General features: G+C 36.2%; 1 protein-coding gene across 9 annotated transcripts in view; it reads left to right on the plus strand.

Moving 5' to 3' along the window:
- Window positions 1–19,593, plus strand: part of AGTPBP1 (ATP/GTP binding carboxypeptidase 1) — a 257,351-nt gene that overhangs the window by 27,108 nt on the left and 210,650 nt on the right. For 8 of the 9 annotated variants that reach the window (XM_055310029.1, XM_055310025.1, XM_055310027.1 and 5 more), the window contains exons 2-3: window positions 6,521–6,585; window positions 18,710–18,834. In XM_055310029.1, the coding sequence (XP_055166004.1) occupies window positions 6,554–6,585; window positions 18,710–18,834 (157 nt within the window). In that variant the 5' untranslated portion in view covers window positions 6,521–6,553. The remainder of the gene's footprint in view (window positions 1–6,520; window positions 6,586–18,709; window positions 18,835–19,593) is intronic. The other variant, XM_055310026.1, reaches the window with a different exon arrangement.

The raw sequence follows: 19,593 nt of genomic DNA on the forward strand, positions 1-19,593 counted from the left end.
CAGGTTCTCATCCTGCACAGAAGATTCAGAGAAAGGGTCCTTCATTCAGTCTTACACGTGTTTCAAAATAAGGAGAAAATTCTGTTTAATTTTGCTTTTTAATTTTGTTCCTCTAGGTCAGCAAGACTTGAGATTTGGAGATACCATTTTTCACTCTCAAACCCAAGCAGCAGTACGAGCAATTTTATGATTTTCTTTGTCACATAATTTTCCCCCAAGAATGTTGTCCCTTGAAGCCAAAATATTTTATCTAAGGTCTTGCAGAGAGTTGTTCATTTGTTTCACGTGACAAGTGTTTGCTAAGTTGTCTAGCTTCAGGAACCATTCTTCCTTCTCCAAGCACGTAGCATACTGTATTTGTGAAAGTACTCTGCACTTTACTTTTCAGCTCAGCCTATTGGGAACTCTTCATCCACTAAGCCACTGGACTTCGGCATATAGTGGGAGATTTATATGTTCTTTATTCAGGTTGTAACATAGTTCCTTAAACATTTTGAGTGAATGGGTTTTTGTGTAATAAAGTTAATTATTTTTTTGTGGTTTCAAATGGAACGTTTTTCATCTCCCAGAGCTTTTGACTGTAGCACCTCTTTGTGAAGAAAACACTGTATTGTCAAGTCAGCCTTTTTTTTTTTTTTTTTAAACAAGAGTGGCGAATCTTCACATGGAGCCAGCTTTGGATGGGACATTATCAGAACAGTTGTCAACAGTGTTCTTAAAGACAGAGCTTTGTTTCTAGATAGGAGGACAAAACATAAAATATCCTGTCCTTTGCTGGCTTTGGGCAGCACTCTAGCAAAAAAAGTTTTCTTGATTTCACCATTTTCAAATCTTACAATATTCATAAATACCTAGTATATATGGAATATGACCTTAATATTATGGTTGGTGATCTCTATTGACTCATCAGTTTAGATAGAGAAACTTATTTTTCTCTTTATTATGTGGGTATTCAAAACATGTCAGTGTGTTATTGTTAGTTACTGTTAGTGTACTGTAGAACTTTAAACATCTCTCTTAAGATATCTCGTACAAGAGTTTTACTTAAGCATACTTTTACTTAGGCATACTTTTACATTCTGGCCTCATTAGGGTCTCAGTGGGTGGCTTTCCCTTTTCTGGTCAGTAAGTTCTGCTACTACCTTAGTTGTTACCTCAGCCTTTTCATTGTATGTAAATTTTTAAAAACTAAAGCTTTATCATGTTTGAGATTCCAGTAGTATCTTTAACTTGTCAGATGACCATAATTTATAGTTCCATACCTTCTGAATATTGCTGGAGCCATGTTGCACAGTTGTTTTCCACAGCCCACATAAGATAGAGTACAACAACTAGGATTACCAGCTCCTGTATCGGCCTACTGATAAGGAGTTTTCTTTTCTCTTCTTTTCTTTTCTTTTCTTTTTCTTTTTCTTTTTCTTTTGTCTTCTTTTTAAAGATTTTATTTATTTATTTTAGATCTCTCTATTTGAGATCACATGTGCATGCATACGAGCGGTGGAGGGCAGGGAGAGGGAGAAACAGGCTTACCTGCCTGATGTGGGGCTCAGTCCTGGGACCCCAGTATCATGACCTGAGCCAAAAGCAGATGCTTAACCGACTGAGCCACCCAGACACCTCTGATAAGTAGTAAAGATGGGGTTTTGTGTGTATGTCTTCAGTTGTGCTCCTTTAGTGAAATGATTAACAAGATACAATTCTTTGTTACTAATCATACCGGATTAGGAGAGGTAACTTGAAAAGCAGAAGCTAGAGTTCATCAGCCTACCATCCTCCCCCGTGCCATGCAGCCTCAACCTATGAAGGCACACTCTTGATCTCATGTTTCTACTGTACACTGTCAACGTATGGCTAATGTCTAACACAGTCTCATTAGTTACTGTGAATGCTGCCATTGCTTGTGCACAAAAGTAAAAAAGAAAAAAAACATTCACTCCAGTCATGAGCTCTTAAAGAATTCTAGCATCAGCTTCTGAGAAACCCTGGACTAGATTCTGGGACCTCTGCCTGCATTGTTCTCCAGGAACTGAATGTGTCTGTGCTTGCCGGTGGAATCCAGCAGCCTTTCAGTCTTTTAAATCTCTCCCAAATGATGAGATTGAAATTGGTGGATTTAAGTCACAGCTGGTGTCTGGGAAATTTTCTTTTTTTTCTCATAGTACAGGACAGCACACTAAATGGAAATTGGGATAGGTATTGTGTACCAGTATACTATATCTAGCGTATTGTTAGATTTTTAAAAATGAAGACTTTTTTTGCTCATTTGTGTAATAAAAGTTTCTCAAAGCAAGTCTTTGAAACATTGGTTGGGGACGCCTGGGTGGCTCAGTGGTTGAGAGTATGCCTTCGGCCCAGGGTGTGATCCTGGAGTCCTGGGATCAAGTCCTGCATTAGGATCCCTATGAGGAGCCTGCTTCTCCCTCTGCCTGTGTCGCTGCCTCTCTCTCTCTCTCTCTCTGTGTGTGTTTATTTATGAATAAATAAATAAAATCTTTAAAAAATAAAACATTGTTTCACTCATTTAAAAGATTTTTTAGCACCTGCCATGTGCTGGCTTTGTTCTAGATAATTGGGAGGCATTTGGTAAGCAAAGCAAATTTTTGCCCTCATGGATCTTTAATTCTAGCAGGGAGATATAGATAATAAGCAATACACAGAGTTTATTAATCAGTTGTCTAGTTTATAAAGTGATTAAGACTAGTGAAATATTGGCCAGTGAGATATTAGGTATTAAACCTTGTGATTTTTTATTTGGATATATCAAGAACCTTGGGTTGCTACCACTTTGTCCTCAAAACCTTGAGGAAATGAAGGAACTCATTTTGGTTGCTTTTGTCATCATCAGTGGTGATAAGCTGGTAAGGGACTGGGATGAATTTGATTACAGGACTGATATATATGATTTAATGATGCATCTATTGAACATTCAGAAGCTTATAGAACTAAACTGTTCCCTTAAAAGTTGTTTTGACACATGTTCATATGTAATCAGTTATTGAATAGTACAGTTTTCAGTGTTCAATTCTTTTTGAATTGTCCTGTATTAGAAGGTGATAAGAGCTCTGGAAAGACAGTAGATTCAAGCAAGGGGCAATGGATATATTGGAGTCTGAAGGTAATTTACAGAATTAAATAGATTGGTTGAAGTAGGCTTTATAGAAAAGGTGATACTCAAGCAAAGGAAGTTTGGAAATTGGTCAGTCATTACGATTTCTAGCAGAACATTTCAGGTGGAGAAAACAGCTCGGTCAAGGTGAGAATTGGAGGAAAGCAAGGAAGCACAACCAGTGTGTCTAGAGCAGAGTGAGTGAGGAGAGTTGTAGGTAGAAGATGAGGTCAGGGAAGGGAAGGGGTGGGGGTATTCCCCTAGGGCCCTTAATGCCACTGAAATGGGCATCATCTCAGGACTTTGAGCAGAGTGGTGACAAGATTTACCTGAGGATGTTTTTTTGTTTTTGTTTTTTGTCTCTTTCTTTTCCCCAAGGGTTTAAAAGGATTAGTCAGGATGTTCTGTTGAGAATAGACTGTAGAGGGGTGAAGACAGAAAGGAGACTAATTAGGATGATTGGTTTGTCCATGGTAATAGATATGGTGAAGTGATCAGATTCTGGATATATTTTGAAAGTAGAATTATTAGGTCTTGCTGATGGATAGGGTGTGGGATGTAAGGCAGGAGTCAAGAAGGATGTTAAGGTTTTGGACTGAGATTTAGAGGATTGTCTTTACAGTTAGAAAAGCTGAGGTGAGAGCACATTTAGGAGGGAAGAGCAAGTCAGATCAGTTTTGGTTATGTTGAGTTTGTGATATTATTAGAGATCTAAGTGGAGATGTTGGGTAGTTATGACACTGGATGAGGTCACCAAGGAAGACACTGCAGTTCTAAAAGGACGAGGAAGAGCTAAGCTTACTTATTAGGTCATTCAGTGAAGGAAACAGTATGGCCAAATGAAGAAAGTATTTCCAAGAAAAGGGAGTGACCAGTTCTATCAAATGCTGCTGATAGGACAAGTAAGATGAGGACTGAGAATTGACAGTTGAATTTAGGGACATGGAGGTTGCTGGGACTGACATGTGTTGGGGACAACCTGACTGGAGTGTGCTTAGGAGGGGAAGAGAGGACTTGTTTACTGTGTGTACAAACAACTCTGCTTTCGGGAGGGATGAGAAATGGGACAGTAGCTGGATTGAGGAAATAGGAGCAAAGAGTTTATTTTTTTCTTCAAGACATGGAAATAACAACATGATTTTATGGGGATGAGAATGACCCAATAAAGAGGAATGAGTAGATTATACCTAAACTTAATGGTCAGTTTTTATAGTTAGGCCCTTGTACATAGTCTCAGTTTCTTTGCGTCTTTCTTGCTTTGTCACACTTGGTTGGCAAATCTACAGACTTGCTGAAATGCAGTACTTCTGCCTCTAAGTGCCTGTTTGTGTTACATGATACTATGATGAACACAAACTTTTAAAATACAGAGTTTTCATGTTCTCTGGGGGCACTCTGGCTTTAGGCTATAAAAAGGGACCATAAGGGACATAGTGGCTTAGCTCTAAGATGATGGGGTCGAGAGCTGGCCTTTTTTCCTGGGAGACTCTTTAGTCCCAGAAAGCAGAATTCTTTGAGGTTGTTTCTTTGGTGAAGATTATTTGTCAGGAATTCTGTGACTGGCTGTTGAACATTTTCCACAGTGGTGAGGTATGGGATATTGAAGAGGTAAGAAGTTACTTAGAATTATAGAATTTTCATTAGCTGTTGAGCAGTCTTTTCCTCTGTTGTGCTTGGCATCTCCATGTCCCTGGGTTCCAAGTTCCCTGAGTTCTTCTGGACAGGATACCTACCCTCTGGACCCCCCCAACCCCCCGCCCTGACTTTAGTTTTACTTTTATCACTGTGGGCTTAAACATAACTTAATTTCTCTTTATTACTTTGCTGTCTACTTTATTCTAGTCCTCAGAGGGAGAGGACATGAATGCCTATTGTCCAACTATTATTTTATTGTGAGTTGGAAGTTCAAATCATTTCTTTAACTTTTGAAGTGGTTGTGACGTAAGGTAAAGCATTAACCTTTCCAACTATCAGCTCTAATAATAAGAGTCACAGTAAACTTTTAATGAGATGTGCTATTAATGCACTTTTAGAGAAGGTCCTACCACTCAACAAGTAGAAGTAACTTAATTAACCTTATGTTTATGGCAGCAGTAATGCTTTTGAAATCACATAGGATTTTTTTCCCCCTCCTTTGGATTTTTGATTCTTAATTTATTTGGAAAGGGGAAAAATTACTTTTTTGTAGTCTTTTTTTTCTTAAAGTCAATTAATTTATTTAAGATTTTTTCTTTTTTTTTAAATTTTATTTATTTATTCATGAAAGACAGAGAGAGAGGCAGAGGCATAGGCAAAAGGAGAAGCAGGTTCCATGCAGGAAGCCCGATGTGGGACTTGATCCTGGGACTCCAGGATCATGCCCTGAGCCAAAAGCAGATGCTCAACTGCTGAGCCACCCAGGTGTCCCTAAAAAGTCCATTAAAAGAAAGAATTGTCAGCAGTTTTAAATTTCTTGCCGACATGAAGAAGTCCATGTAATTTTTATATGTAATCCTAAATTCATGTTTTCTTTCTTATAATTGAGTTAATGAGAAAACTGAAAAAAAAATCATGTGTTTTATTGAAGTGAAAGTTAATTAAAGAAAAACATCCAGAATACCTGTAGCTTCTAAATCTACTACATTCTTTTGCATGTTTGTTTCCCTTTAAATATCATTATACTAAATATTGTATAAATATGTGAGAAACTTGTTGAATTAGCATTTTTTTTTTTTTACATCTAGTGATGCACCAAAATTCTGCTTCAGTAAGCATTTATATATAAAATTAAAAGACGTCTCAGAGTTTTGTTTTGTTTTTTTCTCTTTTTGGGGGGGTGAATAGTTACAAAATAAATCTGAAAAGTTGTAAAGATTCTATGAAACGAGATTTAAAGTTTTAAAGTGTATAATGTGTACTTTTTAATGATAAAACTTTTATTGACTGAAGGAAAATATAAAGTATATTAAATGAGATGATTTATAGGTAGTTTTTACTGTCTAAACAATTTGTTATTAATAAGTGTTCTTACATATCTACCAGTATTTGATCACTGTGTGAGTAGTGGACAGTAAGTACACTGCTGTGGTTTGTTTATTCTAAGGAGGAATATAAAATTGGAAAAAGATAATTTGAACTGTCTTAAAAGAAGTCTTAACACTAGAGCATATACTATTTTAGTTTTTTTTTTTTTTTATTTTTGTAGCTCCAGGATTTTGATAACAATTTACTGGCTGGTTTTAGATCATGTAATTGTCACACATTTTTGCATATTGAGGTAACTTGCCAGAAACACATAAAAATCAAACGCTCTCCTTTGGTTTCCAGTGTTATCTTCTGTTGCTCATAATAAAAACTTTCAGTGGCATGGCTTTTATGATATCTAATATATGGAAACAGTTGTGTGTTTAATATCATTAACATTTTTTCTTCTAGATTGTCTGCAATGATGAAATGAAGTAAGTCAAGATGAGCAAGTTAAAAGTGATATCAGAAAAAAGGTACTGTAGTGCTAAATACCAATATGTGTCAGTTATGGAAATAATACATGAAGTGGTTATTTGAAACTCCTTATTTGAAAGTATTATTTGTGTTTAAATAATTGCATGTTGTATTTATATATTTAAACTAATATTTATTAATGCTTAAATTTTCAATTAAAGCAGGAGTCAGCAAACTATGACCCATAGGCCAGACCCCATCTACCTCTTGTTTTTGTATGGCCCATGAGCTAAGAATAGTTTTTAACGTTTCTAAATTTGGGGGGGGAAATAAGAATATTTATGACACATGACGTTTATATGAAATTGAAATTTCTGTGTACATAAATTAAGTTTTCTGGAACACAGCTGTGCTCCTTCATTTATTTATTGTCTGGACACTTGCTCTGCTGTGGCAAAGTTGACTAATTATTGACAGAGACTGTATGGTCCATTGTGCCTAAAATATATACTGTCTGGTACTTCCAGAAAAATTTTAACTAATCCCCTGAATTAAAGCATCATCTCTATTAAAGCTCTTATGTACCAAGAAATTGTCCTTATTAGCAAGGTTTTACTGTGGATTCTTTCAGTTAAAAGTTAGACAAACTGATTCCGTTTTGGAATTTATTTTTTAGCTAGATTGCTTAACACTGTTAAGTCTCTGTTTTCCCATCTATGTAATGAGTATAATAATAATGCTATATTATGAAGTTGTGAAGATAGTGTGTAGCAGGCTAGTAAATGACAACTTATTAATATTGGTAATCAGTTTTGCTTTGTAGCAGTGTTGTAGGTTATATTTACATTTTTACAACTTTGCATTTACAAGTATGGTTTGACTCTTAAAATAAGTAGATACAGTTTAGATAAGATTTGTTCCTTATTTACGTCGTTTTCCAGTTATTAACTATATAATACATTATAACAAATTTCATTGTTGAAGTATTTTTATAATTTGTATAGGAAAGGAATTAGGGACTGATTGTGTTTTATTTATTTTTAAATTTGTCTTTTGAAGATTTTATTTATTTTGAGAGAGAGAGAGAGCAAGGGGGGGTTGGTTTGTGTGGGGGAGGGGCAGAGGGAGAGGGAGAAGCGTGTTCCTGGTTTAGCAAGCAGGGAGCCCAATGTGAGGCTTTGTTCCAGGACCCTGGGATCATGACCTGAGTCCAAGGCAGATGCTTAACTGACTGAGCCACCCAGGCGCTCCCAAATTTTAAAATCTTTATTTATTTTAAAAAAAGTTTATTTATTTATTTATTTTAGAGAGCAAGTGTGTGCGAGCGAGTGGAGGGAAGTGCAGAGGGAGAGAATCCTGAAGCAGACTCCCTGCTGAGGGCAGAGCTGCACGTGAGGGTGGGGAGGAAGGGGTGGGCTCCATCTCATGACCCATGAAATCATGACTTGAGCTCCGTAGGTTATCTCAGACTTGGTTTTTGCTCAGCTTGTGATTTCAGGGTTCTGGGAAGCCTGCTTGAAAATTCTTTCCCCCTGCCCAACCCCCCCCCCCCCATGTGCACTGTGCCTGCTTTCTCTCTCTGAAAAATAAATAAATAAACCTTAAGAAAACAAAACGAAAAGAAGGAGCACCAGCCAGCCACTTTTTGGATTAGGTCAAATAAGTAATGGTAGTTTTGTTGATTAGCTAAAGTATCTAAAATTACTAGATTGTTGTTCCTCATGAATAGCAAATTACAGTTTGACAACTTCTGGCTCCTAGTATTGGTTTTCACTTTTTTCTCCTGAGATAGATTTTACTGGGTATTTATTGTTATTTTTGTCGCTGTTTTAGGCTAACTAAATTGAGATCACTGTAAGTGGCCTTCATCTAAGAGAAATGATAAGTTCTACTAATACTTGTCATATTGCTCTGTGAAGAAAGCTGGATGCAGAAAGATGAATTGAAATAGAAAAGGGTCAAAATCTCTCTTTTGACTTAATCTTTTGACTTTATTTTCTCTCATATACCTCCTTTCTTACGCAGTGTAGAATCCACTATCTGTCATTACACTCTTGAAAAGACCTGAGATATCTTTTACCTGACTTTGTATTTTTCCCTTACATCCATCCGATGAAGCCCTCTGGATAAACCTTTATTGAGCAGCTAAATGATGTTGGGAGGGTGAACTAACTTGCAAGATAACACTAAAAATTACTGCTCTTTGGCTTGAACTGAGCCCAGAAATCTTGCAACTGTGGTTTTCTGGAAAAGTTTATTTTCTCAATTTTTGTAATGATTATTTTATATTTCTTTTTACCCTTTAAGCCTTTGAAATCCTCAGATGTCTCAAATACAGACCCTCAACAAATGGCTTTCCCTCATGGTATCACAGAGATAATACAATCTATTATCCTCATGTATCTTACACCTTAAATTTATGTATTCCCCTTTATTTGATCCCATCTTCTGCTTACCCTCCTGTTATTTATACTCCAGCAGAGAATGTGTCTCTTTTCTTGTCAGGTATTAATACTGACACCAGTGTTCATTGATTTCACCTCCCTCCTTTTTTCTTAGGCTCTTTTAATCATTTATTTTTCTGTCTTGACTCATTTACCGCTTTATTCCTTACTATTTAAACAAGATCTGGGCTTCCCAGTATAGAGACTCTGTTCTTCTGATATGTATATGATTCCCTTAAAAACCAAAAAATTTGAGATAGTCTGAAATGCAATCTACATCTCATTTCAGACACTCCAACCACTCCTGTGTAGTTTCTGCCTTACGTGGTATACGAGGAGTACTTACTAAGGCCACCTATAATTTTTAAACAAATTTACTGAGATACAGTCATCATGCAACAAACTGCACATAGTATAGTTTGGTAAGTTTGGCTTATGTATATCTGCAGAATCATCCTTTCAATCAGTTGGTTTTGTATCTTTGTCAAAAATCAGTTCATGTATGTGTGGGCCTATTTTTGGACTCTGTTTTATTCTACTGATTTAGATGTTTATCTTATAGTGCTGATACTTCTCTGCCTTGGTGACTTTATAGTGAGTCTCAAAATTAGTGTTGATCTACCAGTTTTGTTCTTTTATTTCCAAAATTGGGTCTATTTTAGGTTTCTGTGCATTTTCATATGAATTTAGCATCAGTTTTATAATTTCTACACATTAGCCTGCTGGGATTTTTACTGAATTGCCTTGATTCTATAGATCAGTTAGGGGATAACTGAGTGTTTTTTTCCCCAAGACTCTATTTATCTGAAAGATAGCACAAACAGAGGAAGCAGCAGAGCAGCAGAGGGACAGGGAGAAGCAGACTCCCCACTGAGCAGAGAGCCTGCTGTGGGGTTGATCTCAGGACCCTGGGATGAAGGCAGCTGCTTAACTGACTGAGCCCCCAGGTGCCCCAGGGAGACTGTTGATACCTTAACAATACTGGGTCTTATTACTCTTGAGCATAGCATATTCCTTTTTTTATAGTCATCTTTAATTTTTTAAAGCAATGTTTTGTAGTTTTCAGTGTACTAGTTTTTCAGGTTGTTTGTCAGATTTGTGTTTTCCGTGAAAATAACGGTTCTTTGGGGGGTCCCCAATAATTTTTTAGTGTAAAGGTATCATGAGACCAGCCCCCCAATCCCTCCCCACAAAGCTCCAAACATGATTGAGAACCTCTGACCTAGCCTATACTAACTTTTACATTAAGCTAAAAATGAGGAATGTGATACACCAGAGTGGCCATATGTCAGGGCAAAGCAGTTAGCCACAAACATGTACTTAAAATCCCAGTGGAACATGACCAGAGAAGTTTTAAAAATAATGAATATAAAATAATTAGCATTTAATTAGCTTTGGTGAAGGAATTTAAAGGATAACTTGACTAATTATTGCTGATGGTACTTTAATTTAGACAGTTTAAAATTTTAACAAGCTTTTACTGGTTGTCCGTAACAAGTCACTTGGTAGTGTTAAACTAGAATTTTTGTTGAAGAAGCCTTTTCTGCATTTAATTACAAGAAGTAGTCAGAGAAGTAGTTATTCTTCTCTTCCAGTTAGAAGATTATTGTTTTCCAAACTTACATATTTAAATATTTAACACTTTTTACAAAAGAATGATAATGAAGTTTCTATTTTTCATTGTCCTTTGATTTATGATGGAAGAAAATAAAGTTGTATGTTTAGTATTTGGGGAGAAATAGTAAAAATGTAAATAAAGCAAAAGTAATAAAAGCAGGTTCAAAAAGACCTCTAAATGAGGAACCGATATTTCTGAAAGATAATATGCATTTTGGAATTAAAACCTTACTGTTTGAAATTAAATCTTAATTTCTGTGTGTCATCTTTAAGTCTAAAACTTTAGTGTATTTCTATAGATTTTTTCTGCTGAGATGTTTTTACCTTTTTTTTTTTAATGAGGTTAGCTCTGTTACCTGCATTTTAAGGTAAAAAAGGTAATAATGATATGAAGATAGGTTCTATAGTGCTTACAGTTGCTTGGGAAATTATTTATTGCAAAGGTAGTATCTGTACATCATTGGGACTTTTGTAATATCCAAGAACATTTATGCTTTATTTATTTATTTTAAGTATTTTATTTATTCATGACACAGAGAGAGAAACAGAGAGAGAGAGAGAGAGAGAGAGAGAGAGGCAGAGGGAGAAGCAGGCTACATGCAGGGAGCCCGTTGTGGGACTCCATCTCACGTCCTGGGCCGAAGGCAGGTGCTAAACTGCTGAGCCACCCAGGGATCCCCACATTTATGCTTTTAGAAAAATAGTTCTCAGAGTAAATTGAAACAAAGCAGTAGGAGACCACTACAATGAAAAAATATTTGATTGATACTGTCTTGTTTTTTAGAGATTTCATTTAGAGAGAGAAAGAGCGAAAGAGTGAGCGCACAAGCAGGGGGAACTACAGGCAGAGTTAGAGGGAGAAGCAGGTTCCTAATCCCAGACCTGAGTCTAAGGCAAATACTTAACTGACTGAGCCATCCAGGCATCCCCTGCGTGATACTGTTCTTAAAATATCCATTTGAAAGTTAACTGGATTTGATGTATTTCATATGGATTATATTTTCAATTCCATGATTTTCTCACTACTTAATAATTAACAATCATAAATCGAATCTCTGAAGTTTGGTCTTAGCTTCATTTTGATTCATCTAAAAGTAGGGTAGGCAAGGGATATACATCCTTTTCTGAGCCTTGTAATTTAAACATTTTCTCAGTGTAGTTGAGATTGTCCATTTAATAGCTAGATAGCTTATCCCCCCTCCCCAGATTTTCCAAAGTCTAAAAATTATTCAGAAGTGGTACAGCTGCCCTCTGGTGTTCACCCTATGATTCTTTCAACATTACTGACACAGCCTTCAGCAGCTTTATATTTTAAGAGCTGAGTTGGGATGGCTTAAAATATTTTGTTAAGTTTTCATTCTGTAGATGAGAAAAGTAGAAATAGAGAGGGAAATTGATTTGCCTATGTTCTCAATTTCTGTTTATTTGCCTCCCTTCAAAAGATTCATTCCTCTGTTCAGCCATCCATCATTTGAAGAAGCATGATTCTCAGAAAGGAATCACTTAGATGAAAGGTTTTCTTTTACTTTTTTTAAATGTGGTGTAATTAAAAATTTTTAGAGTTACTGATAAAACAAATTTTTAATTGGGAATAGAATTGAATGTGTGTTATGCTCATTGTGTGTTTTGTATGTTTATGAATTTTTGAATAGTTAGATGTTATATTAACTACTGCAAAATAATGAGATGACTTTTTTCCTGAGATGACCATTAAGAAAAATATTAATTGGAGAGAATTTAAGAAACACTCAGTTATTAAATATCAGAATTTGGTTTCCTTAATGCAAAATTCTCTTAACTCGGGGTTATGGAACTGTTTTTAAAGATGTATTTTGCTCCTTAGTTCTCAGACTGTGGTCTCTTAATATCATTTATCACCAAAAGGAACCAGGACTTTTTGGAGAAAGGGCTGATTCTAGGTCAGGAGCATAAAATGTGCAGGATAAGCCTAGAGGAGTGGTTCTCAGATTTTTTTTAGCTCAAAACCTCTTTATGCTACCTTAAATTGATGAAGACTCCAAAACATTTTTGTTGATGAGTTATTTTATCCATTGATATTTACATTATTATACATTAAAACTGAGAACTTAAAATTATTCATTTATTTTTTAAAAGGGGTTTATTTCTTTTTTAGAGAGTGCACATACATGTAGTGGGGGTGGGGTAGTGGGAGAGGGGGAGAGAAACTTAAGCAGACTCTGTGCTGAGTGTGGAGCCCGATGAAGGGCTTCATCTCATGACCCTGAGATCACAACCTGAGTTGAATGAAACCAAGAGTCTGATACTTAACCAACTGTGCCACCCAAGCGCACCTATTTAATTCATTTTAAAATGGCAATAAACCAATTGTATAATAACATAACGTTTTGTTTTAGAAATAACTGTGTTTTCCAAAAAAATGAAGACTAGCATTATTTTACTAAATTTTTGCAAATCTGATGTGTGGCTTAATGGAAGATAGCTAGACTCTCTTATCCACTTCTGAGTTCAATCTGTCATGTAAGCATGTATTACATATAATATGTGCACATATTATACATGCATATATAGTTTGTGCCTGTGTGGTGTTCTTGTTATTATAGAATATGAAGAATATCTGGGCTCACATAGATATATAATTAGAAAAAGGAGTACAGAATAAAAGGCCATTTTAGGTAATTGTATATAATGTTCCTTTGATTTATGATAGAGGAAAATAAAGTTGTGTTTTCAGTATTTGTAGAGAAACAGTAAAGATATGATTTAAGCAAGAGTAATAATTATAAATGAGGAATAAACACAAATGATAATAATGTACTTTGGAAATAAAGCTGTATTGTTTGAAATTCAAATTGAAATGGATATTCTTGCTAAATAATAGTTTTCTTAAAGGTTAATTGCAATGTGGAATCTGAAACTATATTAGTGAACTTTTTGTTCTCTGTTACATTAAATTCCATTGGCTCTTTTGCACTTTGAATACATTTTTTCCCATATTTAAATTTGTAACATCCAGCAGTGGTCATTTGGAAATATTGGTTCCATAACTAATACAGATCTTCTACATAGTGGTACATTTTATTACACAGTATTAAAAAATTGCATATATTAATATCACCAATGATTTTTATCAGAAGAGACATAGGCAGAGGGAGAAGCAAGGTCCTCATAGGGAATCCAACCCATAGGGACTCGATCCTGAATCCTGGGATCACACCCTGAGGTGAAGGCAGACGTTCAACTGCTGAGCCACTCAGGCATCCTGAAAATTTTTTTTAAAGTGGCCTCCACACCCAGCATGGAGCCCAATGTGGGGCTTGAATTTATAAACCTGAGTTCAGGAACTAAGGTGAGATTAAAAGTTGGATGTTTAACCACTTGAGCTACCCAAGCACCTAGAAAAAAAATTTTTTTTTGAAGATTTATTTATTCATGAGACAGAGAGAGAGAGAGAGAGAGAGAGAGAGGCAGAGACATAGGCAGAGGGAGAAGCAGGCTCCATGCCGGGAGCCTGATGCGGGACTTGATCCTGGGACTCCAGGATTGCGCCCTGGGCCAAAGGCAGGTGCCAAACTGCTGAGCCACCCAGGGATCCCCTAGAAATTTTTTTAATTAGTGGGAAGCACTCAAGGCTTTTATGGTAGATCGACAGTTTTTGAAATTCTAAGTTTAGCTCAAAAGCTAAATTTTATCATTGGCAACAATCTGTCAGTTCCTTGAAATTATAGACTCACTTTGTTCTCCAAAAAAAAATGTATGCTCCAGTTCCCCAGTCTGAATAATCTTTGTCATTTGTTTTTTAAAATGTCTTTATTATTATTTGACTTGTTATTTGAAGTAAAAATGATATTCTATGAAAAAAGTGGCTAGTTTAGCTTGCATGACTTGTTATAGAAGGTTATAGTACCACTTACTTATAAAGAGTTCACATTTCCAAGTCAAGTCTTCATCAGGTTAGGCCTTTAAATTCAACTACCAGTTTACAGAAAATATGGAGGATGGACAAACATATTAATTATGCTGTGGATGTATAATTGGTAAAGTCTGGAATGTGGGGAACTATAGGATAATCGAACTGCTTCAACAAATCGTGAGGAAAAAAAAGTAATAGGAAATTTGTCGATAAAAAAAACAAATGTTGGGACGCTTGGGTGGCTCAGTGGTTGAGCGTCTGCCTTTGGCTCAGGGCATGGTCCCAGAGTCCTGAGATCAAGTCCCACATTGGGCTTCTGACATGGAGCCTGCTTCTCCATCTGCCTGTGTCTCTGCCTCTCTCCCTTTCTCTCTCTGTGTCTTTCATAAATAAATAAAATAAAAAAAAAAAAGACAAATGCAATACATAGACCTCATTTGGTTTCTCATTTGTACAAAGAAAATGTGTGAGAGATGAACTAATAAATTAAGAAAATTGAAGTTAGACTAATTTTGATATTAAAGGATTATTGTTACTATTTTTGGTATGGTAGCGATAGTGTAGTTATATAAGGAATCATTCCTTCCTCCTGCAACATTGGAAGAAAAAAATATGTACAATGTTAAACATGTAACATAGATTTAATCTCTACAGAATTTTTTTAAAAAGATTTTTTAAAAATTTATTTATTCATAGAGACACAGAATGAGAGAGAGAGAAGAGGCAGAGACACAGGGCAGAGTGAGAAGCAGGCCCCATGCAGGGAGCCGGGCGTGGGACTTGATCCTGAGTCTCCAGGATCACACCCTGGGCCGCAGGCGGCGTTAAACCTGCGCCACCAGGGCTGCCCCCAGAATTTTTTTATTTAAAAAAATTATGAAATGTTTCTGAAAACCGAAAATGATAGAGAATAATATAATGTACTGGTCACCCCCTTAAGAAATAAAAAAAATTACAAATGCATTGTGTACTATTGCCTGATAACATTTTTCTCCCTTATCTGGAGATAATTACTATGCTGAATTTGATGGTCATAATTTCCATGCGTGTCTTTATGTGTAAGAGAGTATGTGTGTGTATAATGTTTTCTTATATATTATGTATATACACTAAAGAATATATTGTATTGAATTTATGTATCTTAAAACTGTTGATATTACACTGAACATATTCTTAAGGTTTTTTTGGGTTTTTATGATGCTTAAAGATTTATGCATATCGATATGTATCTTTATGTCTGTGCTATACTGGCTCTGATAAATGGGAAATATTGCATTATTTTAAATGGTTAGGTACATTTTAAAATGTAGGCTTAATGTGTATTTTCAAATTTCAGATACCTTTCAGTTAAAAAGTAGCTCCAAATTTAAAGCATTTGGTAGTTAACCTGAAAACATACTGGTTTTCATATGTTTCTAAATATGTATTGTCTGTGCTATTCCAGCCAATGTTTGAAGTACTGAATTTGTAGAGTAAGACAAGCAAGGTGTTTTACCTTTGTGGAGCTTACATAATTTCAAATAGGGATAAATTCTTTATAGGTACATTTTAATATCAGAAGTGGAGGAGCTGGTGAGGAAATGGTCACATGATTGAGTTGCAGCCTGAAATGAGAAGTTGCCAGCTTTAAATAGAGCTGAGTGAAATCACCTTCCAGACTGAGAGGACAGCAACCTTGTGGTTGGGGAAAAACTTGCTGTATTCAGAGAACTGATAGCCATTGCAGCTGGATCCCAGTGCATGAGGGGAATGTTGTGAGAGATAAAATCTGAGAAGTAGACAGAAGCCATAGACAAGGGCCTGTCTAGTAGGCTATGGTAAGTAAGTAAGATTTTACCTAAAGTCTGAAAGGAAGCCATTGAAGGGATTCTTTTTAAGCTGGATAGCAACTGGATTAGATTAGTGGTTCTACAAATCTATGCATGTGATCCACTGGCCTAGAACTATATACTTAACCACTGTCAATTTCCTGGTTTTTGCTATTGCTGTGTAGTAAATGTAACCATTGGGGAAACTAGATGAAAGGTAGTAGGGACCACTCTACTATTTTTGCAACTTCCTATGAGTATTTATAAGTATTTTGAAATAAAAAGATTAAAAAATTACTGAGAAAATGGATTATTGGCAAGCAATAAAGAAAGCAGACTAGTTATAAGGCTATGATTTCCAAGTGAGAGATGATGATTGCTTGGACTTGAGGAGTAATAGTAGATACGGAGACAAGTGGATGAAGTTAATATGTTTCAGAGATGGAGCTGATACTGGTTTGGTGTGAGGAAGGCAGTTGAGATTTTTTCCTGAGCAATTGGTGGTTTCATGTGGGTTTGAGAGCGGTTAAGATTGGAAGAGGAATAGGTTGAGAGGAGGAACTAGAAAATGCTTTATATTGGGCTTGTTAGGTTGGGTAAGCTATCAGGGTGAAGCTGGAGTTGAGTGTAGGAGACAGGTAGTATTTAGATCATAATTACAGTGGTGGGATTACATGAGATCACATTGGCAGAAGAATGGAGAGAATGAAAAGAAGAGGGCTGGGGATAGAGCTGTCGATAAATCAGTATCTAGAAATGTATTACAAGAGGAGGAGCCAATAGAGGGGATCTCAGAGAGGTGGTGATAGGAAGAATATAAAATAAAGAGAGGGTGGAGTCATTGAAGCCCAAAGAAGGAAGTGGAGGAAGAGGAAGCTATCTGATTTGGATAGTGCTGAGATACTGAATATGATGAGTAAGGAAGTGACTACAGGAGATTGGGAGACCTCAGGGTGCAGAAGGCAAGCTTGAAAAGTGAACAGAACATGAGAAAATGGAGAGAGCAAGTACAGGTGCCTCATTCAAGGAGTAGCAGAGGAGTGGAGTGGTTGGTTGCCAGTGGGAGCTCTCCTACATCATATTAGTGTGCCATTGAGTATGATCTAGTTGAAAGGGAGAGAGGGGTGATGAATCAGGGAAAGATTAATCTAAGGAGCAAATACATTGAAAATGCGGGAAGGGCTACTGGGTCAAGTATATAGGGGAGGGGTTCTTTTTTGAGTCTCAACGTACTAGCCAGAGAGCCTTTAAAAACATCAGAGCATATCACTCTTCTGCTCAGAAACTTTCCATCCCACTTAGTGTAAAAGTCAAAATCCTTACATTGGCCTGCAAAGCTTTAAATGGTGGCACCCCCACCTCTGACCTCATCTCTCACTGTTACTCTCTTTAAGTCTACTCCAGCCACACTGGCTGCCTCACTTTTAACTCAGTACAGCGACCCCTGCCTTGGGGTTTTGGTTGGTTGTGACTCCTCCCTGAATAGCTCTTTCTGCAGGTTTCTTCATGGCTACTTCTTTCAGGGCTTTCCCTCAGTGGTACTCCATCAGTGAGGTGTTCTCTGACCACTAAAATTGCATCCCTCGCCCTCCACCTTTTATTCCGTCTAACCTGCTTTTCTTTTTCTTTTTTTCCTGCTTTTCTTTGTAGCACTTCCCACCACCTTAAATATTGTATGATTATTTACATGTTTATCTCTCACCATTAGAATGTTCAGTCTGTAGGGAGAGGAATTTTGTTTTGTTTACTATTGGTAATACCTAGAACAGTTTCAGATGTGCAAATGTATAATGAGAACAAGGAAGAAAGAATGTGGGTAGAGAATCAGATAGATTTAAGGATGTGGTAGTGGGAAGAAAAGTGTGTTCCTGTTCGGGCTTGTAATACAAAGCAGGGCACTGAGAGTGGACTAAGATGGGAAGGATTATTAGAGTTTTGAGGTAAGCATAGGAAATGTGAGAAGTATTCTTGAAGAATCGAAAGGTGAACTTTGAAGGTGTGATGTAAGATTGCTGGACAGGTTGACATTTGTGGTTTTCTGAAATGAAATGTGTTTCTCTTAAATTAATAGAATTTTAGCTGTTTTTTTTAAAGATTTTATTCATTTGAGAAAGAGAGAGGGCATAAACAAGGGGGGAGAAGTAGAGAGAGAAGGGGAAGCAGACTCCCCATCGAACCAGGAGCCCCATGTGGGGTTCAATCCCAGGACTCAGAGATCACAACCTGAACCGAAGCTTAACCATCTGAGCTACCCAGGCACCCCAAATTTTAGCAACATTAAGCTGTAAAACAGAATAAGGAAATGTGGCATAAATCCTTAATGTTTTTAGAAGGTAGATTTTTTTTTAAATAGAGATCTTTATAGTTTTGAATTTACAATTGGTGTAGAATGTAATGTAATGTAAAGTAACATTCTTTTTAGCCTTACCAATAATTCTCGGATTGTGGGACTCCTGGCTCAGCTGGAGAAGATCAATACTGAATCTACAGAATCAGATACTGCCAGATATGTTACATCAAAAATTCTTCATCTGGCTCAAAGTCAAGGTAAACTTTAATCTTTTGTTTTTGAAATACTTTATCAATTCTTCAAAAGTAGGTGCTAAGTAAGAATGTTCAAACTTTTGATAAATAGATGATTTTCTGTAAAAACTGAACTTTCTCAAGTAGACTCAAGTAGAAAACTGAATGACTGTGGACGGAATTGCTATTCAAAGCATTGTTTCTAAAAATGATAATGATTAAGCGCCCTCCTCCCCCATTCTCAAACAATACTTAATTCCAGTGCTTCTTGTTCTAGAATGTTGACAAAAAGATGTCAAGCAGCACAGAACACTGGTTACTAGTGTGATCCCCACTTGAGAGCAAGCTCTGTCATTCAGTGGTGGGGTGATCTTAGGAAAATTTTGAGTCCCTAGGATTCAGCTGTACCAGCTCTGAAGTAAAGATAAAAGATATCAGTGATTATCATGAGTTTTACATGAGAAACATATAAAAAGAATTTTAAAATGTTCAATAATTGGTATCTGTAATTAGGCATCATTTTTCTATTTTATGAAGTTAATATTACTGAATTGGTATCAAAACCTTGAGAGAGTACAAGAGAAGAAAGGTACTGACTTTGTACTTAGAAACATAAATATGAACAATTTCAAATAAAATGTTAGTGAAGTAAATCCAAATGAATTAAAATACATTAAAAATAAATATCACATTGCTAATGAGCACTTCAGGAGTGTAAAATGGTTTAATATCAGGAAATATAACATTATTTGAACAGATCAAATAAAATCTATGTAATCATTT

The sequence above is a fragment of the Nyctereutes procyonoides genome, unplaced genomic scaffold (assembly GCF_905146905.1).
Source record: "Nyctereutes procyonoides isolate TBG_1078 unplaced genomic scaffold, NYPRO_anot_genome, whole genome shotgun sequence".
Lineage (NCBI taxonomy): Eukaryota > Metazoa > Chordata > Mammalia > Carnivora > Canidae > Nyctereutes > Nyctereutes procyonoides.